This window comes from Chiloscyllium punctatum, chromosome 33, assembly GCF_047496795.1.
Source record: "Chiloscyllium punctatum isolate Juve2018m chromosome 33, sChiPun1.3, whole genome shotgun sequence".
NCBI classification, from domain to species: Eukaryota; Metazoa; Chordata; class Chondrichthyes; order Orectolobiformes; family Hemiscylliidae; genus Chiloscyllium; species Chiloscyllium punctatum.
Window position 1 is genome coordinate 4,592,065 of NC_092771.1, and position 26,114 is coordinate 4,618,178.

At 43.7% G+C, this 26,114-nt stretch overlaps 1 protein-coding gene across 8 annotated transcripts in view; it reads right to left on the bottom strand.

Moving 5' to 3' along the window:
• Window positions 1-26,114, bottom strand: part of otud7a (OTU deubiquitinase 7A) — a 152,604-nt gene that overhangs the window by 12,408 nt on the left and 114,082 nt on the right. For all 8 annotated transcript variants that reach the window (XM_072552769.1, XM_072552766.1, XM_072552768.1 and 5 more), the window contains 2 exons: window positions 14,893-15,020; window positions 11,563-11,712 (listed from right to left, as the gene is read on the bottom strand). In XM_072552769.1, the coding sequence (XP_072408870.1) occupies window positions 11,563-11,712; window positions 14,893-15,020 (278 nt within the window). The remainder of the gene's footprint in view (window positions 1-11,562; window positions 11,713-14,892; window positions 15,021-26,114) is intronic.

Below are 26,114 nucleotides of genomic sequence, written 5' to 3' on the forward strand. Positions count from 1 at the left end.
GAAGAGTCAGAGGATGACTGCCTGGAAAAAGGATCCTGGTATCAGCACAGATGTCACAGTCAAAGACTCTCATTCTTGGGAGACTGAAGGCAGTGCTCACAGATTGGATGTGATGTTGAATCTCAGCATCAATGTGAGCCACAACCAAAAAGTAGCTTCCCAGGTAGGGGAATTGCTCCATGTTTGGCAGGATTTCCCCATTCATCTTAAATAGAGGGACGGACTGGAAGTTGACCTGGGCTGGATTATTAAGGATTTGACTTCTTTGAGTTCAGACAGAGGCCAGATCTCCAGTGTGCTGCTGCATAGGCATTAAGCAAGGCTTGAAGATTCTCTCCCAAGAGAACAGAGATGACATTGTTATCTACATACAGAAGTTTCACAAGCAAGGCCATGTCATTTTCCTCTTAGATTTCAGCCGGTTCAGTCCAAGATCACCTCTAATGGGGAGTTGGAGGATTTCATCAAATACGTTCTCGCCGACTATTGCAATTTGGTTTAAGAGTTCTTTGAAATATTGTCTCCATTGCAGGCTGACATTTTCTCAGTCTGTCTCTCAAAAGGATGCCAAGCTTCGTCGACATCGGTTTGAGGCCAAGGGTGTTGAGTCTGTACATCACCTTGGTGGCGCTGAGGAAACACCAGGTGTCATGCTAGTCAGCAAGGAGTTGCAGCTCCTTAGTTTTGTCAGTCTACCATTGGTTCTTGATTTGCTTAGTCCTTCTTTGTAACTCCACCTTTGCAGTTGATGAATTCTCCTCTGCCTTGATGTTACTTTTTGCCTGGCAGAGAGAGCTTTCTTCTTATTGTTGATGAGGTCTTAGATGACATGGTCATTGTCAATGAACCAGTCTGTGTGTTTCCTGGTCTTGTAGCTCATGGTTTTTTCACAACATGAGAAGATAGCTGTCTTCAGCTCTTTCCAGATTTGCTCCACTCCATTAAAATGAATGCTTTGGAGATTTGGTGAAAACATTTTGGAAGTTCGTTAGTTTGCTCGACTTTTGAAGCAGCTGAATGTTGCGCTTTTTCTGAACTGTTTCTTAGGCTTCAGCTGCTTCTCTTTTTCTGGATTAAAACCATTAGAAGATATCTGACCGGGGAGATTCAAGATGGCAGCGACCCAGCAAATCAGAGTCTGTAGTGCTCTGCCTAAGACTTGGGCAAAGTGGGGCACCTGCCTTCACCTCACCCTTCACATCATTTAAGATAGCTTTTACCCAGCGTAGTCAGTCATTTTACATGGATAGTTTGGTATTGTTTCTAAAATGACTAAAGACAAAAACTCTCTCAGCTCGCAACAGGCAGGGACCCCTCCCCAACCCCTTCTTGCAGCAGCAGTGACTTCCGCGGCCGCCTCGGGGGACTTACCCGCGGAGGCGGCACTGCTTTCCGGGATCACCAAACCTCGAGAAGATAGACGCTTTTATTGAGGAGTCCCGGTCCAGGTGGGAGTCAATCTTGGTCATGTTGCAGAAGCATGACTGAGAAATCAAAAAACTTGAACAATGCATTGGAGGGGTGAAGCGATGGGCCGTGGCCTCGGTGACTGCTGCCGAGTCGCCAGTAGGTCAGGCTCTGGAGCGGTGAACCCAGACCCCGAAGGAGCGCATCAACGACCAACGGAAAAATATTTGGTTGCTGGGCCTTCCCGAACGGGAAGAGGAAGGCCAGCTTGTAGACTTTTTGGAGCAATGGCTCCCACAATTATTGAAGTTGGAGTTGGTACCGGGCCGGGTGCGGATGGAGTGGGCCCACTGGGTTGCTATACGCAGGCCCGGGTCAGACCAGTGCCCCCGCCCGGTTCTAATCCAATTCCAATGTTATAGAGAAAAACAAATCCTCCTGGAAGCCTCCAAAGTCCTGTGGAAGGATCCACATGCCATGATGCACAAGGGTTCCAGAATAATGTTATTCCAGGACTTCTCTCCAGCCATGGTCCGCAAGATTAGGTCATTCGATGAGGTGAAGAAGTGTCTGAGAGACTAAATATCCAATACTCCATGCACTATCCAGCAGCACTGCGCTTCAGCCATGGAGGAATCATTTACAACTTTGGGTTGTTGGAAAAAGCAAAAGAATTCTTGGACTCTTTTAAATAGACTGCAGGACTCGAACCGTATGGATAACGACTTTATTTTGACACCCCCTTTGTTTACCCTGCTTTTTGTTTCTTTCAACCTTCTTCCACTCATCTTTCCCTGGGGGTGGGGGTGTGGGGGCTTGTTCCTTACTTTTCCTTTGATTTCCTTTTTATAGTTTGCGTGGCTTACTCGATTTGTGGGAGAGGAGGGTTTGTTTTGTCTTGCCCTTTTCTTAAGAACGGGGTTTTCCTCTTTTCTCGTTTGACTTAGTTGCCTAATACTCGCCAGGATTGTAATTTTGTAATTTGATGTATTCCTATTTTGTACTGTGTTTGCTAAACGCACCCAGGTGTTGGTGTGGGGGCGGGGGATGGGTTACTCACTTATAACTCTGGTTTCATAAAATACTTGAATTTGTATATTCCATTCTACAATGCCTGGGCTGAGGGCAGGGCCCTAGTTAGGACAGGTTATGGTGGGGTTATCGAGAGGTAGTTATGCCCTCTGGGAGCAAGGGGGAAAGTGTCCTTTCAAATATATTTTGCGTTTTGTTTAAACTTAGGAATAGCTTTTAATTGTGTTGGTTTAAATGTTTTAAAGAATTTTTGTATTTGTGAATTCCCTATGGTCTTTATTCAAAGTTTTGAGTGGAGTTCTTCCTCTTGGGGGGGTCTCGCGCTTATCTGGACGATCACGGCTAGCCATTCGCTTAGGTGGTGCACCTGGAAAGTCAAGGGGAGTAATTCACCAATCAAAAGGAAAAATATATTATCAAGTCTCAAAAAAGAAAGGGTCGCTATAGCTCTCTTACAAGAGACACATCTACTTGACAAAGAACATTTAAAGCTACAACAGGGTGGAGTTGATCAGGCTTTTTCTCATCTTTCAGTTCAAAAAAGTAGCCGTTCTTATTCAGAAGAATCTTCCTTTCCAAATGTTAAGCCAGATAAAAGATGAGTCTGGACGGTATATAGTGATCAAAGCCCTAATACATGGAGAGGAATATGGAATTTTGAATCTTTACTGCCCCCCCCCAGCACATCACTTTAAATTTGTTAAGGAAGCATTCCCTAAGTTGACAGCTTTTGGAGTCTGCCATACAGTTAAAATCTCCTCCTATAATTGTATTATGGACCCAGAGACAGATAGAATACCTAAGAGCACCACGAGTACTCAGAGATCTAGACAACTGGCAGATCTGAATAAGGAGCTAGGATGAGATGATGTATGGAGGTGCCTTCACCCCCAGGGTAGAGACTTTACTTTCTACTTTAACCCACATAAATACCATACCAGAATTGATTTTTTTTTGCCCCCTTGACCCTTTTGAATTCCATACAGGTTTGTAAAACATGTAATATAGCTATTTCGGATCATGCCACAGTATATATGGAAGTCAAGATTAGGGATGGTGGGATAGGCCCCCCCCGACATTGGCATAAGAATTCCTTTTTACTGAAGTATAGCAAATTTATAAAGTATTTTTTGCAAGAATTCAAAACCTTCTGGGAAATTAATTCAGATACAGCCAGTAACCCATCGATGACGTGGGAGACCAATAAGGCATATGTGCGAGGCTTGGTCAACTCATATTCTGCAACCTGGGAAAGACAAAAAGGAGAGCGACAGCGCCTGCTCGAGGCTCGCTTGAAGGCAGCTGAGACAGCGTATCTTAACAGGCCTTCCAATACTAAGCTACAAAGGGTCACAGCCCTTAGGGCAGCCTTGAATACTGCACTTACCCAAACAAACAGCAAAGAGGGAAATATTATTCGCAAAGCAGAGATTATTTGAATATGGCGACAAGCCTGGCAGATACCTAGCATATCTTACTAGAAAGAAAAAGGCTCCTCAAGCCATTGAGTCCATTAGAGAAAGTGCTGGTACCTTGACTTGTGATTGGAAAAACATCAATACAGCCTTTAGAAAGTTCTATTTTCAACTGTATAAATCACAAGACTGAGGGTAGAACTGAGAAGATGGAATCCTTCTTTAAACATTTGGCCCTCCCGGGCTTAACCTCAGAGCAGGTGTAAATCTTTAATGCCCCCCCTGACAACCCAGGAAGTACTCAACGCGGTTAGGCAGCTTCAGAGTGGCAAAAAGCCTGGACCAGACGGATTCTAGATTGAGTTCTATAAAGAACTTATAGGGGAACTGGCCGGGCCATTCATAAATATATATAATTATTCACATAGTCAGGGCTGCCTCCTGCCTTCATTGAGAGAAGCAAACATCTCTCTTATTCTTAAAAAGGGAAAGGCCCCAGAAGATTGCTTATCATATAGACCCATATCCTTACTAAATGTGGATTTCAAAATTCTTTCCAAAATGTTAGCATTAAGATTGGAGACAGTCTTACCATACATCATAAAAGAGGAGCAGACAGGGTTTATAAAGGGCCGCAGGTCAACTAATAATATTATAAGGGTCTTAAATATGGTACAAGCCTGTCAACAGGGAACAATACCAGGTTTAGCCATCGCCTTGGACGCAGAAAAGGCATTTGATCGGGTAGAATGGTCATATCTTTTTTATATATTGGAAAAGTTCGGTGTCGGAGAGGTATTTACTAAATGGGTTTCAGTATTAAGCAGCGCTGATCACCAATGGTTTAGGTTCAGAGTGCTTTAGTGTTGGCAAGGGATGTCATCAGGGATGTGCTCTTTCACCATTATTATTCACGCTAATGATTGAACCACTGGCGGAAGCTATACGAACTGACCCTAACATAACGGCTCCAAGGGTTGGATTGGGCAAACATAAAATCACTCTACATGCAGATGATATCCTCCTTTTCTTAAGTGATCCTTTGACACCCGTGCCCAGTCTAATCCAAGTGATTAATTTATTTGGGATTTTCTCAGCTATAAAATCAATTTTCTGGAATCTGATGCCATGCCATTGGGAGGTCTTGTTAGTGTACCCAATTTACCGGATGGATCTTGCTTTCCCTTTCAGTGGTCACTAAAAGGTTTTCTGGACTTCGGTATTTTAATCACCCCAGTATTTGGTCAGCTGTATAAAGCAAACTTTATGCCAGGACTGCACAAAATACTACATAGGACAAACAGGAAGACAGCTAACGATCCGTATCCATGAACACCAACTAGCCACGAAACAACACGACCAGCTATCCTTAGTAGCCACACACTCAGATGACAAGCAACATGGAGTTCGACTGGGACAACACTACTATTATAGGATAAGCCAAACAGAGAACAGCCAGGGAATTCCTAGAGGCATGGCACTCATCCACAGATTCTATCAACAAACACATCGACCTGGACCCAATATACCAGCCACTGCAGCGGACAGCTGGAACTGACAACTGGAAGCGGCAGAGACAAGCCACTATAAATGCCGGAAGAAACATCACAGACGCGCTTCACAGGAGGCTCCCAAGCACTGAGGATGTCACCTAGACAGGGGACGAAATGTCTGCAACACAAATTCCCAGCTCGGCGAACAGAACCACAACAAGGAAAAATATTTTAGTGAATTGGGTAGCTGAAGGCCCTCCAGGACTTTCAAACTGGCATAAGTTAGTCATGGAATATATCCCCCTTGACTTCCTCACAAATATGGTGCACCAAAAATTGGAATTATTCTAGAAAACATGGCAGCCCTTTTTGAACTACATTGACACAGATATTTCGGCATATTGTCCAGGGCTTTTGTCTGGCTGTGGTAATGGTTCTGGCTGGTTCAGGGACCCTCAGGAGGAGGAATCCCGTATAAATTCAGGTTTTATGATGACTTGATGTAAATCTATTTTGAGCATGTATCTAGTTATTTAATTATTTCGTTGTTTATCGCTAGCAATGTATGATATTCTATTTTATGTTTTGGTTGTTTGTAGGATAGATTAGTTGTTAGTTGGGTTTTCTTTTTTTTGTTATTATTTATTCTTTCTTATTTATTTATTTAATGTTACATTGATGTTTATACTTGTTAGTATTACTTTAAAATTTTGTAAAAAATCTTAAAAATTTTCTTTTTTCAATAAAAAAACTGAGATTAAAAAAAATCTGGCCAAACAACATCTTTGCAAAGCACATAGCTTTACTGCTTCAACATCTACAAACAAATAAATGAGAAATTTGAATAGAGAGGCCAATTACTTCATTGCTCTTCGAACCGAAGCAAATCGTTCCATGAAATGGTTGGTGGCTGTATTAGAAAAGTGCAAGTCATATTTGAAATTTATAAAGTCTACTAGTAGATGGCAACAGATGCTACATTATTCTACATTGATGGACAGACTGTAACTGGATTCAGAAAGTCCTGCCCTGGTGAAGGTTGTCAGCATTTTAACTTTTTATGACTCAAACTGGAGCTTGACAGAAATTTTCATTAAAACATGTTCGATCTTCTACATTTAAAAACAACAGAATAAATCGATAGATATTGTAAATGTTTTGTTTTTACATGAACAAAACTACAAAATAGCAATTTATCCACAAAAAAAAAGCCAGGTTTAAAATGGCTGTTTGCCACTTTTGTTCCTTTTCAATGGTTGGGTCTCTTCTTTACTAATTGGCTATTTTCCCCTTTCAGTATGCCAATTATTATACTTAAAGCTTCTTACCTCAATTTCAGATCATGAAAAGAATATAATCAACCTGTGTCAAAAAGAATTTGCCCATTACAATGTAACAGAACTGTTTGGTTTTGCAATACATCTGCCATGACAGTCCTTTATTTAAGCTTAAAGCCAGAGGAAGATAATTGACAATAGCTTTGCTTTAAATGTTGCAACTTTGAGGTGAGTGGATCGTATATCACTTGGAAAGAGTGGAACAAACCTGCATCATGATGAGTAAACACCTCTGGGGTGCTTAAACTTGATATGAGTTTCTGCTGCATTCTGGTCCTGCAATCTTCATATTTGTCCCCTCCCTTGCCCAACCCAGGCTCCTCTGCAATACTGCCTGGGTTTATAATGCCAAGACACCAACACAATCCTGCTCAACACTTCTCTCCTCTGCGCTGTCATTGCGAGCCAAGGCTCTGGAGATGAGCATCAAGAAACAAAGAGCAACTTTGAATGGTCATCCAGAGAAAATATCAATTCTAACAACCCCAGATTGGTGCAGAAGTGCCGTTCAGACCTGTACTTTCAGAAACCCTGAAACTGCTGGCTTCTAATTCAATCTGACCCTGATGTCCAGCCTCTTATGGCATCTGGTTCTTGAGCAGTTACACATGTTCAGAAGAGAGAACCAGTGAGATAGAGTCAGGGAGTAGTGTGGCACTAGTAAAAACACAGCACGTCAAGCAGCATCCAAGGAGCAAGAGAGTCAATGTTTCGGACAGAGAACATAGGGCCTGTCCTGCGCTGTAATGTCCTTTGGCCCTTGATGCTGCGCCGATCTGTGAAACCAATCTAAAACTCATCTAAGCTACACTATTCCACTGTACAGAGGTTCATCCCCAAGAAGAGAAAGATTATCCGGGGACGGATTTGACAGCCATGGCTGACTAAGGAAGTCAAGAAATCTATCAAAGAAAAAGAGAGATCCTATAAAGTGGCCAAGAGCAGTGGGAATACAGAAGATTAGGAAGGCTACAAAAACAAACAGAGGATAACAAAGAGAGAAATAAGGAAGGAGAGGATAAATATGAAGGTAGTCTAGCCAGTAATATTAGAAATGATAGTAAAAGTTTCTTTCGATCCATAAGAAACAAACGACAGGCAAGAGTAGACATTGGGCCACTTCAAACTGATGCTGGATGCCTAATGATGGGAGATAAGGAAATAGCAGGAGAACTTAACAAGTACTTTGCATCAGTCTTCACAGTGGAAGACATGAGTAATATCCCAACAATTAAAGGGAGTCAGGGGGCTGAGTTGAGTATGGTTGCCATTACAAAAGAGAAAGTGCTAGAAAAGCTAAAAAGGTCTTAAAATTGATAAATCTCCTGGCCCCGATGGGCGATATCCTAGAGTTCTGAGGGAGGTGGCTGAGGAAAAAGCGGAGGCGTTGGTTGAGATCTTTCAAAACTCACTGGAGTCAGGGAAAGTCCTGGATGATTGGAAGATCGCTGTTGTAACCCTCTTGTTCAAGAAAGGATCAAGGCAAAAGATGGAAAATTATAAGCCAAGTAGCCTAACCTCGGTTGTTGGTAAAATTCTAGAATCCATCATTAAGGATGAGGTTTCTAAATTCTTGGAAGAGCAGGGTCAGATTAGAATAAGCCAACATGGATGGTAAGGGGAGGTCGTGCCTGACAAACCTGTTGGAATTCTTTGAAGAGGTGACAAGTAGGTTAGACCAGGGAAACCCAGTGGATGTGGTCTATCTTGACTTCCAAAAGGCCTTTGATAGGGTGCCACACGGGAGGCTGCTGAGCAAGGTGAGGGCCCATGTTGTTCGAGGTGAGCTACTGGGATGGATTGAGGATTGGCTGTCTGACAGAAGGCAGAGAGTTGGGATAAAAGGTTCTTTTTCGGAATGGCAGCCGGTGACGAGCGGTGTCCCGCAGGGTTCAGTGTTGGGGCCGCAGCTGTTCACATTATGTATTAATGATCTGGATGAAGGGACTGGGGGCATTCTAGCAAAGTTTGCCGATGATACAAAGTTAGGTGGACAGGCAGGTAGTACTGAGGAAGTGGGGAGGCTGCAGAAGGATCTAGACAGTTTGGGAGAGTGGTCCAGGAAATGGCTGATGGAATTCAATGTGAGCAAATGCGAGGTCTTGCACTTTGGAAAAAAGAATACAAGCATGGACTACTTTCTAAACAGTGAGAAAATTCGTAAAGCCAAAGTACAGAGGGATCTGGGAGTGCTAGTTGAGGATTCTCTAAAGGTCAACATGCAGGTTGAGTCCGTGATTAAGAAAGCGAATGCAATTTTGTCAATTATCTCAAGAGGGTTGGAATATAAAAGCAACGTTGTGCTACTGAGACTTTATAAAGCTCTGGTTAGGCCCCATTTGGAGTACTGTGTCCAGCTTTGGTCCCCACACCTCAGGAAGGACATACTGGCACTGGAGCATGTCCAGCGGAGATTCACACGGATGATCCCTGGAATGGTAGGTCTAACATATGAGGAACGGCTGAGGATCCTAGGATTGTATTCATTGGAGTTTAGAAGATTAAGGGGAGATCTAATAGAAACTTACAAGATAATACATGGCTTGGAGAGGGTGGACACTAGGAAATTGTTTCCGTTAGGCGAGGAAACTAGGACCCATGGACCCAGCCTTAGAATTAGAGGTGGTATATTCAGAACAGAAATGCGGAGACATTTCTTCAGCTAGATAGTGGTGGGCCTGTGGAATTCATTGCCGCAGAGTGCAGTGGAGGCTGGGACGCTAAATCTCTTCAAGGCAGAAATTGATAAATTCTTCACAAGGAATTAAGGGCTACGGGGAGAATGCAAGTAAGTGGAGTTGAAATGCCCATCAGCCATGATTGAATGGCGGAGTGGACTCGATGGGCTGAATGGCCTTACTTCCGCTCCTATGTCTTATGGTCTTATCCATATTCATCCAGTGATCATTTAAATGCCCTTAAAGTTGGCGTGTCCACTACTGTTGCAGGCAGAGCATTCCAAGCTCTTACTACTGAGTAAAGAACCTACCTCTGATATCTATCCAATATCTGTCACCCCTCAATTTATAGCTACGTGCCCTCGTGCTAGCCATTACCGTCCAAAGAAAAAGGCTCTCACTGTCCACCCCACCTAATCCTCTGATTATCTTATACATCTCTACTAAATCATCTCTTAACCTTCTTCAAATGAAAACAACCTCAAGTCCCTCTGCCTTTCCTCAAAACTCCCCCCTCACTCCATACCAGGCATTATCCTGTTAAATCTCCTCTGCACCCTTTTCAACGCTTCCACATTCTTCCTATTATGCAGCGACCAAAACTGTATGCAATGCTCAAGTGCGGCCGCACCTGCACTGCAACATGACATCATGGCTACGAAACTCAGTCCCTCTACTAATAAAAGTTAACACACCATATGGTTTCTTAACAATCCTATCAACCTGGTGGCACCTTTTGGGGATCTATGCACATGGACAGAGATATCTCTGCTCATTCACACTACCAAGAACTTTACATTAGCCCAGTACTCTGCATTCCTTCCAAAGTGAATCACCTCACACTTTTCCGCATTAAACTCCATTTGCCACCTCTTGGCTCAACTCTGCAGCTTATCTATGTCCCTCTATAACCTGCAACATCCTTCCGTGCTGTCCACTCATCCGGGTCACTTATAAAAATGACAAACAGCAGTCACCCCAAAACAGATTCTTGTGGGACACCACTGGTAACTGAACTCCACGATGAACATTCCACATCAACCACCACCCTCTGTCTTCTTTCAGCTCCAATTTTTGATCCAAACCACTAAATCACCTTTAATCCCATGCCTCTGTATTTTCTACAATAGCCTACCATGGGGAACCTTATCAAACGCTTTATTGAAATCCATACATAAACTGCTTTACCCTCATCCACCTGTTTGGTCACCTTCTCAAAGAACTCAGTAAAGTTAGTGAGGCACCTTTTTGTGACCTACCTTTCATAAAAACGTGTTGATTATCCCCTAACCAAATTATTCACTTCGAGAGGAGTATAAATCCTCTCCCTTATAATCCTTTCCAAAACTTTTCCCACAACAGAAGCAAGGCTCACTGGTCTTTCATTACCAGGGTCGTCTCTACTTCCCTCCTGAACAAGGGGTCAACATTTGCTATCCTCCAATCTTCTGGCACTATTCCAGTGGACAATGATTACATAAACATCAAAGCCAAAGGCTCTGCAATCTCCTCCCTGGCTTCCCAGAGAATCCAAGGATAAATCCCACCCGGCCCAGGGGACTTATCTATTTTCACACTTTCCAGAATTGTTAATACCTCCTCATGAACTTTAATCCCATCTAGTCAAATAGCATGTATCTCAGTATTCTCCTCAACAACATTGTCTTTTTCCTTTATGAATACTGACGAAAAATATTCATTTAGCACCTCTCTTATCTCTTCTGACTCCATGCACAACTTTCCACTACTGTCCTTGACCAGCCCTAATCTTACTCTAGACATTCTTTTATTCTTGACATAACTAAAGAAAGCTTTAGGGTTTTCCTTTATCCTACCTGCCAATGACTTCTCATGTCAGCTCTCCCTTTAGGTTCTTCCTAGCTAACTTGTAGCTCTCAAGCACCCTAACTGAGCTTTCACATCTCATCTTTACACATGCCTCCACTCAGTTAAACTAAACTGCAACAATATTGAATCACATCAGTTGGCTAGAATTTTTACCCACTCGTTTTTATAAGGACATTAATTGGTAGCATTGAGTAATTGAGTATCATCTTGTTCAGTCCAAGGTGGTGTTCAACAAACAGCTTCCTTGAAATTTTAATGTTATTTTTAAAGTGAAAAGTCTGTTTGAATATCTTTTAACTTGTACATATCAGTTGAGGTTTAAGCAATAAGCAAGAAAATACATATATAATACCTTGTTCCTGTTGTTGATCATTCTGTTCCATAGAAACCAGTGCAGAGAAATGGGCCTGATCATAGGCTAAGACTAAAGGTGAGCAGTGACATCTGTTAGGGGGTACTTCCAAAGGTAAGTAAATCCCTCCAAAAGGTATTGGCGCAAATGCTGCAAAAACAAAATAGCATAAACATTTCTTCTGCATACAGAACAGTAACATGTGAAATAATCAACTGTTAGAGCAGAGCCATTTCAGAACTAAAGATTGACTTTAATGCTTCAGAAGGGCTTTACTTCACAGCCATCTGATGGAGGATTCTACTTCAAATCCTAACTATTCTTATTTAGGTACTGACTGGACTGCTATGTATATAGAGCATTTTCTGTGATATCAGATAGTTGTTAGCTGAAACGCTGACCACGTAGACAAGTAGGACGCTGTAAGAACACAGCAAGCTGGGCAGCAACAGGAGGTAGAGAAGTCCGACTTTTCAGAGAAGATGGATTATACCATTAGTGTTGGAGTTCTCTCCCTCCTGATTGCGGTGTTCTTCCAGTCTCCTGCTTGTCTATTTTGGATTCCAGCATCTGCAGGTTTTTTTTGTCTCTAATGAAGTACTGACGACAGCATTTATGGTATTCTGCACTGTAGCTCATTTGTAGACTGAAGAAACATCACAAAGTGCTAATAGTAAACAACCATATTCATTTTGGTGAAGAATTCTCTAACTTGTTGCTCAAGTTTAACTGGACCTGTAACAGTTTTAAATTATCAGTAATTTTTGGAACTACCTTGAAAAAAGTATCACTAGCATTGGTATTACTGGCTTTTACCCAGTTCCAATGAGATTAAAATATCAAAGTTTAAACTCTATGGAAAACAGCAACGTAATTTCAAAACAGCAAATCTGCTATAAGCAAACGTCATTGTATCAAGACTAGAGGAACAAGAGAAGGAACAACAGAATGATAAAAATATGGACATCTTACAATAATGAATTGGAATACATTTGACTCATGCATTTGTCTAGTTTAACAAAACGTGTTGCTCAACAGCTGTCAACGAACATAAACTGAGTGACATCTTTTACTTTTACAAACAATGGACTAAATTGTTAAAAAAAAACAGGAATTGCTGGAGAAACTCAGCAGTTCTGGCAGAATCTGTGGTGAGAAAGGAAAGTCAACATTTCAGGTCCAGTGACCCTTTAAAAGTTTTGAACAAGGATCATTTCTCACCACAGATGTTGCCAGATTTGCTCAGTTTCTTCAGCTAACATATATAAACTCCACCTCTCCCTCCAATACAAAATGACTGTAAATATAACACAACATGGCAGGCAATACGACCTCTAATTTTACTCTTGCTGCATAGCAATATCTGGGCTCCAACTTCACCTTTATTTGCATATGGCTGAAGAAGTGGGAGGCAGATCTTGCACTTCTCCATATTAGTGTGCTGTGGCTCAGGATGAAAACACAATCAATTCACACACCAGCTGCTGTGAAACTTTAAAATACAAAGTGGAGAGTTTTTCCTTTGACACCAATACAAAGGGATCTTGATCAAATGGGTCAATGGGCTGAAAAATGACAGATGGAGTTCAATTTGGATAAGTATGAGGTATTGCATTCCGGAACAATAAACACAGGCAGGACTTATACAATTAACGGTTGGGACTTGGATGGTGTTGCAGAACAGAGAAGGACTTGGGTTCAGGTACACAATTCTTTGAAGTTTGCATCACATATAGACTGGGTGGTTAAAAAGGGATTTAGCACGTTTGTCTTCATTGCTCAGTCCTTCGAGTACAGGGGATGGGAAGACATGTTGAGGTTGCACAGGACATTGGTGAGGTCTCTTCGGAGTAGTGTGTGCAGTTCTGGTTGGCCAGTTGGAAGGATTTTATTAAGCTGGACAGGATTCACAACAGATCTACAAAGGATGCTGCCAGGTATGCCTTGAGTTATAAAGAAAAGCTGGATAGGCTGAGACTGGAACGTAGAAGGTAGAGAGGTAACCTTAACGAAATTTATAAAATCATAAGGGGTAAAGATAGGATTAATAGGAGGTGTATTTTCCCCCCGCTGAGGAGCGGAAATTTCAAGACTAGGGGCACATTTTTAAGGTGAGAGGAGAGAGATTTAAGACAGACATGAGGGACTTTTTTTTAAACAAAGAGGGTGGTTCGTATATGGAATGAATTTCCTGAGGAAGTGGTGGATGTTAGCACGGTTACAATGTTTAAAAGACACTTAGGTAAGTACATGAACGAGAAATGTAGGAGGGATGTAGGAGCAGGCAGGTGGGACTCGCTTAGCTCGAGATATGTTTGGCATGGTTGGACTGAAAGAGAAAGCGAGGACTGCAGGTGCTGGAGATCAGAGTTGAAAAGTGTGGTGCTGGAAAAGCACAGTAGGTGCAACAGCATCCAAGAAGTAGGAGAATCGACAGTTTGGACAGAAGCCCTTATAAGACCAGGATAGCTGGTCGTGTCGTTTTGTGGCTAGTTGGTGTTCATGGATGCGGATCGTTAGCTGTCTTCTTGTTTGTCCTATGTAGTGTTTTGTGCAGTCCTTGCATGGGATTTTGTACACTGCATTGGTTTAGCTCATGCTGGGTATTGGGTCCTTCATTCTGGTGAGTTGTTGTCTGAGAGTGGCTATTGGTTTGTGTGCAGTTATGAGTCCTAGCGGTCGCAATAGTCTGGCTCAATTCAGAAATGCTCCATGAACACCAACTAGCCACGAAACGACACGCCACGACCAGCTATCCTTAGTAGCCACACGTGCAGATGACAAGCAACATGAATTCGACTGGGACAACACTACTATTATCGGACAAGCCAAACAGAGAACAGCCAGGGAATTCCTAGAGGCATGGCACTCATCCACAGATTCAATCAATAAGCACATCAACCTGGACCCAATATAGCGACCACTGCAGCGGACAGCTGGAACTGACAACCGGAATCAGCAGATTCAAACCTCTACAAATGCCGGAGGAAAGATCACAGAAGCGCTTCACAGGAGGCTCCCAAGCACTGAGGATGTCATCTGGACAGGGGATGAACTGTCTGCAACACAAATTCCCAGCTCGGCGAACAGAACCACAACAACAAGCACCTGAGCTACAAATCTTCTCATAAACTTGGAGGGCCTGTACTGTGCTGTAATGTTCTGCATTCTATTTAAATTTATCTGGTGCATTACCATGTGTCATTGCTAAAGTTCCATAAGAATGGACATGACTCTAACTAATTTCATTATGTTGTTTCACCTAGTGGAATACTGAAACATCGAAAAATTTACCTTGAAAGATTAAAACAAAAGAAAAGGCAGACTAACCTTCACCTCCCGAATCCCTTAGCATTGTATCTGCGACAACAACAATTGGTCTTCGTAATACGTGAGCCAAAACAAAGACATGGAACTCCTCTAAACTTTCATAAACAGGATCCTCTGAATTATCCACACTGTGAATAAAAAGATTACCCAATGGTATTATACAAATTCTTCACAGTATCTTACAAATCTTACAAGATAAACCTTTCCATTAAATCAAACTTTATCGTTCTTGTTCTAGTCAAGATGAAGGATACATGGAAGACGACTTTTAATTGCAGTATTCAATGTCAGCATCAAGCAGACCCAAATCAGGGAAAGCAAGGTGAGATGCAAACTAAATTTTTTTCTCTTAGGTCCTGAAGCGTCTCAGTATTAGCCTCATGTCTTTTTATTCTAATTCCAGACCAACAACAGGTATCCTTGTTAATCTGGAGTTATATCAGGGACAGTTTTGTGCTACAAGTCCACATCTTGAAGGAACTGGGCTCAGATTGTTTAAAAACATTTCACATTAGGACTCTCACAGCTAGAACAGAGATGACTTTTCATTTAAACAATTTGGGCCGACATTTAACCCCCAATCAAATTCTCAGACAAACATTTATTCTTTATGATTTATGGGTGCTAACATTTTCCTGTAAGCACTCTACCAACAGACACTTTTTAAGTTACTAGAGTTACCTCTGAATCTAAAAATGGATACAGCTGGTAACATAAAACTTCTAGCATGAAATATACCTAATAAAAGAAACCTGTACATCTCAGACTTATGAACTGCAAAATGATACACATCTTTAAGTAAAAGGTAATGCATTTGAGAATGACTCATGTTTGAAGAATTGACATAAAAGTATTTTGTCATCAGCTGAAATGCTTTCCATCCTGACGCTTGGATACTGCATTAATGACACAATTTTATTATGAGTCTTCTGTCATTTTAGGTTTTTCTCTCTCAGCATTGTACACTGTTTTGCAGGTGTTAATGCTGCAGCAAGATGAGAAAGCATGGTCCAAGATAAATTGACCAGACTAATCCAGAGTATTGCGATTGGGAAGCTTAGAAAAACCAACAGGGGGCAATGAAAAAAGAAATGAGGAGGGAGAAGATTAAATAGGAGGGTAAACTAGCCAGTAATATAAAGGAAGACTGTAAGAGTTTCTTTCGACATGTAAAAAGCAAAGGAGGGAAAAGTGGACACTGAGCCGCTGGAAAATTACACTGGAGTGTTAGTAGTGGGAAACAAGGAAATGACTGAGGAACTGAATAATTACTTTGCATCAGTCTTCACAGTGGAAGACATGAGTAATATCCCAAAGATTCAAGAGAGAGAGGGCAGCGCTGATTATGGTGACCAACACCAAGGAGAATGTGCCAGAAAAACTGAACAGTCTGAAGGTGGATAAATCACTTGGATCATTTGGGCTAAGGGAGAAAGCTGAAGAGATAGCGGAGGCGTTAGCAGTGATCTTTCTGGAATCGTGACAAACAGGAAGGGTCCCAAAGGAGGGAAAAATGCTAATGTAACACCCCTATTTAAAAAGAGAGTAAGGCAAAAGATGGAAATTTACAGACCAATTAGCCTAAACTTGATCGTGGGTAAGTTCCTGGAATCCATTGTGAAGGATTGCTGAATACTTGGAAGTATATGGTAAAATAGGACAAAGTCAGCATGGTTTCATCAGGGGGTGGTTACGCCTGACCAATCTGTTAAAATTCTTTAAGTAATGAGCAGGTTAGACCAATGGAGAGCCAATGGATGTTATCTACCTGGATTTCAAGAAGGTCTTTGACAAGGTGCTGCACAGGAGGCTGAGTAAGATAAAGGCCCAAGGTGTCAGGGGCAAGATGATGGTGTGGATAGACACCTGGCTGTCTGGCAGAAAGCAGACAGTGGGGATGAGATTAGATTACTTACAGTGTGGAAACAGGCCCTTCGGCCCTACAAGTCCACACCGCCCCGCCGAAGCGCAACCCACCCATACCCCTACATTTACCCCTTCCTAACACTACGGGCAATTTAGCATGGCCAATTCACCTGACCTGCACATCTTTGGACTGCGGGAGGAAACCGGAGCACCCGGAGGAAACCCACGCAGACACGGGGAGAATGTGCAAACTCCACACAGTTAGTCGACTGATGCGGGAATTGAACCCGGATCTCTGGCGCTGTGAGGCAGCAGTGCTAACCACTGTGCCACCGTGCCGCCCATTAAAAGGATAAAAGGGTCCTTCACAGGATGGCAGCTGGTGACAACTGGTGTTCTGCAAGGCTCAGTGTTGGGATCACAATGTTTCACTTTGTACATTAACGATCTAGATGAAGGAACTGAAGGCATTCTAGTAAGTGTGCAGACAATACAAAGATGGGTAGAAGGGCAGGTAGCATTGAAGAGGTGGGGAGGCTCCAGAAGAACTTGGAGAGGTTAGGAGAGTAGGCAAAGAAGTGGCAGATGGAGTACAATGTTGGAAAGTGTGAGGTCATGCACTTTTGTAGGAAGAAGAGAGGCTTGGACTATTTTCTAAATGGGGAGAAAATTCAGAATTCTGAAGTTCAAAGAGACTTGGGAGTTCTCGTCCAGGATTCTCTCAAAGTAAACCTGCAGGTTGAGTCAGTAGTTAGGAAGGCAAATGCAATGATGGCATTTATTTTGAGGGTACTTGAATATAAAAACAGGAATATACTTCCATAGCTCTGCAAGGCTCTGGTCAGACCACATTTAGAGTATTGCGTGCAGTTATGGGCTCCAGATCTCATGGCCCTGGAGCATGTTCAGAGGAGGTTCATAAGAATGGTCCCAGGAATGAAAAGCTTAACTTACAAGGAACGTTTGAGTACTCTGGGATTACACTCAAAGGAGTCCAGAAGGATGAGGGGGGACCTGAATGAAGCTTCCAGAATACTGAATAGCCTGGACAGAGTGGATGCTGGGAAGATTTTCCATTGGTAGGAGAGATGAGGACCTGAGGGCACAGTCTTAGAGTAAAGGGAAGACCTTTTAGAATAGAGGTGAGGAGAAACCTCTTCAGCCAGAAAGTGGTGAATCTATGGAATTCATTGCCACAGAAGGCAGTAGAGGCCAGGTCACTGAGTATATTTAAGACTGAGATAGGTAGGTTTTTAACTATCATGGGGATAGATGGTTATGGGGAGAAAGTGGGGGAAGAGGGTTGAGAAACTGATCAGCCATAATTGAATGGTGGACCAGACTCTGTGGGCTGAATGGCCTAATTATTGCTCCTACGTCTTATGATCTTATTTTTAACTCCTTTCCCAAGGGTGCAACCTGAACTTCACTCTCATACCTTCACCATGATTGTTTTTGGTCAATTTGAAATAAACTGTTCAAAGTTTGAGAAGTAAACCAACATTGCACTACCCCGAGTTCATGATCCTTATATGAAAGTAACAGCAGAATGTATTCTGTTGCCCATTAATGTCAGCAAGGAAACATTTTCCTAAGTGTTCCAGTGATTTTACTCCTCCAAATACAGGCTGAAAGTAGGTTTCCTCCTCCAAAAGCAGCAGCATTCAGACAATAAGAGGATGAAGAGCCTCTTCAGCAGTTTACATTCTTATTTTACAGAACAGTACTACAAAATTAAATGAGATTATGTGCACAATTTCTACTCATGACATATTCTGTCCATTGTCACAGCTACCTTTAATTCGTCTGCTTACTAAGAAATCTCACAGACAATGAAATACTGAAATAATTACCTAAACTTCATGCATGAACCAAAATAAGACCCCTCAAGCAAGCAAGCGAAACCTTTCAACTCAGAGGGAGAACTAGCTATTTGGATACTGGCTCAAAAGGTAGAAGACAGAGTGGCGATGGAGGGTTGCTTGTCAGACTGGAGGCCTGTGACCAGTGGTGTGCCAGAAGGATCGGTGCTGGGCCCTCTGCTTTTCGCCATTTATATGAATGATCTGGATGTGAATATAGGAGGATTTGGTAATTAAGTTTGCAGATGACACCAAAATTAGAAGTATAACGGATAGGGAAGGTTAACTCAGAGGAGAAAGGGATCTTGTCAGATGGGGCCAACAGACAGATGGAGTTTAATTTAGAGGAATTAGGGGGGATTGCATTTTGGAAAAGCAAATCAGGGCAGGGCTTATACATTTAATGGTAAAGGTCTGAGGAGTCTTGCTGAACAAAGAGATCTTGGAGCACACATTCATAGTGCCTTGAAGGTGGAGTTGAAGATAGATAGGATAATGAAGTCAGCATTTGGTATGCTTTCCTTTATTGGTCAGTACATTGAGTACAGGAGTTGGGAGGTCAAATTGCAGCTGTACAGGACATTGGTTAGGCTACTTTTAGAATACTGTGGGCAATTTTGGTCTCCCTGCTATAGGAAGGATGTTGTGAAACTTGAAAGGATTCAGAAAAGATTGCTTGGATTGGACATTTTGAATTATAGAAAAAGGTTGGAGCTATTTTCCCTGGAGGGTCGGAGGCGGAGGGGTGATTTTATTCAGGTTTATAAAATCATAAGGGGCATAGATAGAATGAATAGACAAGGTCCTTTCCCTGGCATGGGGGAGTTCAAAACTGAAGGGCATAGGTTTAAGGTGAGAGGGTGGTATGTGTATAGAATGAGCTGCCAGAGGAAGTGATGGAGGTTGGCACAATTACAACATTTAAAGACATCTGGAAAGGTATATGAATAGGAACGGTTTGGAGGGATAGGGCCAAATGCTGGCAAATGGGACTAGATTTATTTAGGTATCAGGATCAGTTAGTTATTCCAAACCATCCAAGGCAAAAATCAAACATTCAACAAATATTCTAGGTCTTCTTTCACTAGTAGCTGGAATTCCAGGCAGTGAAGGGCTGTACATGGATGATATTGCCATTTTCTGCTGGGATCTGCTGTCAGCATGTAGGCTCATAAGCATCTCTGATCAGTTTGAACTGGTCTTGGCAGCCAAGTTAAATTGAGCTAACTATGAGGCCATGTCCTTTGGGATTGAGGCTGACTGATCCTTTAAACCCTTCACCATTAGGATAAATTATCTAAAGGTGCTGGGGTGTGCACCAAAATGTGGGGTAAGTGTATGATGAAGAAGAGGCAGAAACTGGGCAGCTGGAAGCATTGCTCCCTCTCCATTGCGGGTAAAACCCTGGTCATCAGGTAGGAGGTATTCTTGGTTCTGGCCTATTATAATAGGTCTGGCCTATTACCTAGGTTTGCACTGCTGTAGTCACCCAAGCCATTTTCCATTTCATCTGGAGGTCAAAGATGGACCGAATCCAAAGGGATCCCATGTATAAGGAGAAAGTGAGGACTGCAGATGCTGGAGATCAGAGCTGAAAATGTGTTGCTGGAAAAGCGCAGCAGGTCAAGCAGCATCCAAGGAGCAGGAGAATCGACGTTTCGGGCATAAGCCCTTCTTCAGGAACGAGGAAAGTGTGTCCAGCAGGCTGAGATAAAAGGTAGGAGGGGGGACTTGGGGGACGGGCGTTGGAAATGCGATAGGTGGAAGGAGGTCAAGGTGAGGGTAATAGGCCGGAGTGGGGTGGGGGCGGAGAGGTCAGGAAGAAGATTTCAGGTTAGGAAGGCGGTGCAGAGTTCGAGGGATTTGACTAAGACAAGGTGGGGGGGGGAGGGGAAATGAGGAAACTGGAGAAATCTGAGTTCATCCCTTGTGGTTGGAGGGTTCCCAGGTGGAAGATGAGGCGCTCTTCCTCCAACCGCCGTGTTGCTATGGTCTGGCGATGGAGGAGTCCAAGGACCTGCATGTCCTTGGTGGAGTGGGAGGGGGAGTTGAAATGTTGAGCCACGGGGTGGTTGGGTTGGTTGGTCCGGGTGTCCCAGAGGTGTTCTCTGAAACGTTCCGCAAGTAGGCGGCCTGTCTCCCCAATATAGAGGAGGCCACATCGGGTGCAGCGGATGCAATAGATGATGTGTGTGGAGGTGCAGGTGAATTTGTGGCGGATATGGAAGGATCCCTTGGGGCCTTGGAGGGAAGTAAGCGGGGAGGTGTGGGCGCAAGTTTTGCATTTCTTGCGTTGCAGGGGAAGGTGCCGGGAGTGGAGGTTGGGTTGGTGGGGGGTGTGAACCTGACGAGGGAGTCACGGAGGGAGTGGTCTTTTCGGAACGCTGATAGGGGAGGGAAGGGAAATATATCCCTGGTGGTGGGGTCCGTTTGGAGGTGGCGGAAATGACGGCGGATGATACGCTGTACATGGAGGTTGGTGGGGTGGTAGGTGAGGACCAGTGGGGTTCTGTTCTGGTGGCGGTTGGAGGGACGGGGCTCAAGGGCGGAGGAGCGGGAAGTGGAAGTGATGCGGTGGAGGGCATCGTCAACCGCGTCTGGGGGGAAAATTGCGGTCCTTGAAGAAGGAGGCCATCTGGGGTTGTACGGTTTTGGAACTGGTCCTCCTGGGAGCAGATGCGGCGGAGACTAAGGAATTGGGAATATGGGATGGCGTTTTTACAGGGGGCAGGGTGGGAGGTGGTGTAGTCTAGGTAGCTGTGGGAGTCGGTCAGTTTTTAATAAATGTCTGTGTTGATTCGGTCGCCCGAGATAGAAATGGAAAGGTCTAGGAAGGGGAGGGAGGAGTCTGAGACGGTCCAGGTGAATTTGAGGTCGGGGTGGAAGGTGTTGGTAAAGTGGATGAACTGTTCAACCTCCTCGTGGGAGCACAAGGCAGCTTCGATACAGTCATCGATGTAGCAGGGGAACAGGTGGGGTTGGTGCCAGTGTAGCTGCGGAAGATGGACTGTTCCACATATCCTACGAAGAGGCAGGCATCGCTGGGGCCCATGCGGGTGCCCATGGCTACTCCTTTGGTTTGGAGGAAGTGGGAGGATTGGAAAGAGAAGTTGTTCAGGGTGAGAACCAGTTCAGTCAGTCGAAGGAGGGTGTCAGTTCAGTCTTCTGCCTAGGAACCCTCCAACCACAAGGGATGAACTCAGAGTTCTCCAGTTTCCTCATTTCCCCTCCCCCCACCTTGTCTTAGTCAAATCCCTCGAACTCAGCACCGCCTTCCTAACCTGAAATCTTCTTCCTGACCTCTCCGCCCCCACCCCACTCCGGCCTGTCACCCTCACCTTGACCTCCTTCCACCTATCGCATTTCCAACGCCCCTCCCCCAAGTCCTTCCTCCCTACCTTTTATCTTAGCCTGCTGGACACACTTTCCTCATTCCTGAAGAAGGGCTTATGCCTGAAATGTCGATTCTCCAGATACCATGTATAATGCTCATGAAGAGCAGGGAAAGAAGAATGTACCCAACACCACCTTCATCCTGATGGCCACTTTCATGGCGACTGCATCAAGCTGTGTGTACACCCTCAGTACACAAGCATCAATTGTCACTACTTACTGAGCTTCTACCAGTCCCTAGTGTCACGAAGGATGGTCCTGACCTCGTTGCCTTGGGATACTCCAAGTACTTGGATCATTCCATTTCACCTGTCATTTATGGAGAAATTTGCAAAGATAAACACCTTTGACCACAAGTCCATTAGGAAGTGGCGAGCACGTACCATCCTTGAGACCCTGCAGGAAAAGGAGTGTGTGGATCCTGTCAGGTGATTCCCTGAGCAGACTGTCAAAGTCATTTGGCAGAATGCCTCATTGCCAGAATTTTCCAACAAGCAATAAGACATCACTTGGCTGGTGATGTGAAGGTCACGACTTGTCAGATCCTTTGTGTACACCCGGACTCTCCGTGCCACCTCATGTTGCCCTCAAAGCACCTAAGAAGTATCTTTTTTTTGGGGGGGGGTTAATGAGACTGTCACACAAGTCCTTCTGAAATGTGCCTATGCTGAGGAAGTCTGAAGAGAGGTGCTGTAGTTTTGTCAAGGTTCATCTTTGATGCAAGATTCTGTGCTCTAAACATGGTGATAGACACTCTTCATTCTGCCCAAATGTGTTGACCTTCCAATGCAAAGAGTTGACACCAATCAAATGTTGCAGACTGGCACATTCCAAGGTCTAGGACTACATGCTGAGGGACACACTAACCTTAAGGCAGCCACCACAGTCGAAGGTCTTTCTGCCAACATAAGACAAGGGTCCGTTCAGTTATCAGACACTCGAGAGCCTCAAGTACATGTAAAGAGTTTCTTACTTAATTAAAAATTGCCTTTGGTTTTGTTGTGACTATAGAGAAATTATACACAACTATCGATCAATTTTGTTGTAGCTTGTCTTTGAGGGGTGTTACAAGAAACATGACCTATGTAATGCTGGAGACTTAACTACACTATCTACCCACTGAATGTTGGTTAAATCATGGTCAAATTTTCATAGAATGCCTACAGTGTGAAAGCAGGAAATTCAGCCCAAATCCACACCGACTCACCGAATAGCATTCTATCTAGCCTCACCCCCCTTTCCCCCCACCTTACCCCGTAACCCTGCATTTCTCATAGCTAATCCACTTAACATACTCATCCATGGACACTGTGGGCAATTTAGCATGGCCGATTGACATAACCTGCACGTCTTTGGACTGTGGGAGGAAACCCATGCAGATACAGGGAGTGTGTGCAAGCTCCAGACAGACAGTTGCCCAGGGGGAATCAAATCAGGGTCCCTGCTGCTGTGAGACAGTAGTGCTTACCACTGAGCTACCATGCCACCCCCCCTTTCTCCAGTACATTGATGACATGATTGGCGCTGCTTTGCTCTGTTGCTCAAAATTGGAAAAATTCATCAATTTTGCTTCCAATTTCCATGCTATCCTCAGCTTCAGAGCCCTCTCTGACTCTTCCCTCCCCTTCCTCGACATTTGTTTCCATTTCTGGGGATAGACTGACGCCCGACACAGACTACAAGCACATCAACTTCCACAGTTACCTTGACTGTATATCATCACACCATACCTCCTGTAAGGACTCCATCTCATTCTCCCAGTTTCTCAGTCTCCATTGCATCTGTTCTGATAATGCCACTCTCCATGGGGGGCCCCTAAAAATACCCACCATTTTCCTCAGTTGAGGAATCCTCACTATGTGGTGGACATGAACCTGAGCTGTGTTCAACCCACCTGCTCTCACTCCTTCCTTTCTCTCCCACAACAACGATAGGGTTCCGCTGGCCCTGACTTAGCACCCCAGTAGCCTTCACATCCAAAGGATTGTAAGCCGCCATTTTCGTCACCTCCAAAGGGATACTATGACCAGACATATTTTCCCCTCTCCTCCTTTGTCAGCATTCTACAGGAACCGTTCCTTCTGGGACACTCTACCAGACTCCTCCTCCGCTCCCAACATGTCCTTGCACTTCCACAGCACCTGCAAACGCAAAAGACATAATAGCTGCCTGTTTCTCCATCCAGGGCCCTAGACATAGCTTCCAAATGAAGCAGCGACTGACCTCTACTTCATTCAAACTAGTCTCCGGGTAAAACTGTTCACAATGTGGGTTTCTCTATATTGGGAGGTAAAATACAGGCTGAGTAACTGCTTTACACAATACCTACACTCTGTCCACAAAAACGACCCTGAGCTTCCAACTGCTTGCAACTTATTATTCAGCTTTTCTTCTGTCCTGGCCTTCTATCCATAATCTCCCTGTTTATCAACTCCTTTCATAACTGCCTCTTGGCTCCATCTCCACCTATCCACATGTTCTCTGTTGGGGCCTCAATTATTCACAATATTTGTAAACAAGGCCGTATAAAAAGTCAAAATATCAATATGTGCTAATGCCGCAAAATTGGACAGCATGGTAGGCAGTGTTAACCCACAGCGTAAAATTACAATATGATAATATATTAGGTGAATGGGCAAAGCTGAGACCCCCAACATCGAACCCTGTGTGACGCCACTGGTCATATCCTGCTAACAACTTACCTATTATTCCAGCTCTCTGCTTCTGGCCACTCAACTAATTTCCTATTCATGCCAGTAATTTGCCTTCTCATGTGGAACATTATCAAAAGCCGTTGTGGTTCTGTTCGCCGAGCTGGGAATTTGTGTTGCAGACATTTCGTCCCCTGTATAGGTGACATCCTCAGTGCTTGGGAGCCTCCTGTGAAGCGCTTCTGTGATCTTTCCTCCGGCATTTGTAGTGATTTGTACCTGCCGCTTCCGGTTGTCAGGTACAAATCACTATAAATGCCGGAGGAAAGATCACAGACGCGCTTCACAGGAGGCTCCCAAGCACTGAGGATGTCACCTCGACAGGGGACGAAATGTCTGCAACACAAATTCCCAGCTCGGCGAACAGAACCACAACGAGCACCCGAGCTACAAATCTTCTCCCAAACTTTGATTATCAAAAGCCTTCTGGAAATCCCTGTAAACAAATCCATCGACCTACCTCTGTTCACGACCTTTGTCACTTGTAACAGGTAGACTTTAATTTAAGCAAGTGTGAGGTTATCCATTTCGCACCAAAAGGAGGATAGATCACGGTACTTCTTAAACGACACAAAGTTAAATACTGTGGATCTCCAATAAGATTTGGGGATTAAGGTGCATAGCTCTTTAAAATGTCATGAAGATGATGCAGAAAATTGTCAAGGCGGCTAACGGAATGTTGGCCATCGAATCTATGGAGCTGGAGATTAGGGGTGCAGACATTAAGCTGCAGTTATACAAAACCCTAGTTATATCCTACTTGGAGCACTGTGAGCAGATCTGGGCAGCACACCTGAGGAAGGTTGTTTTAAGACTTGGAGGGGGTTCAGCACAGGTTTACAAGGATGATAATTGGACTTCAGGGGTTAAGTTATGAGGAGAGATTAGGTAAATTAGGCCCAGAATTTAAAAGTTTAAAAGGTGATGTAAGAGGGTATTAACAGGGAAAGACAGGGCAGATAAACTACTTCCTGGTTGAAGATTCTAGAACCAGGGGCATAGCCTAAGAATGAGGACCAGGGCATTCAGAAGAGAAGTTTTTTTTTATCAGGCAAGGGTATCAAGGGATACGAGCCCAAAGTAGGAATATGAAATTAGGCCACAGATCAGGTATGATCCTACTGAATGGTGGAGCAAAATTGAGGGCCGGAATGGCCTACTCCTGCTCCAATGTTCCTCAGATGACTGGCCTGTATTTACTGGGCTTATCCTTACACCCTTCTTTGAACAGATACGTAATATTTGGAATTCTTCAGTTCTCCGGTAAACTTAATGGGAATATAAGATTAAAACAACTAAAACAGATCCCTCCCATGCCTAGGATCAGCCTGCTGAACTTTCTCGGTACTGGTACCAATGTCAATATATCTTTCCTTAAATAAGTGGACCA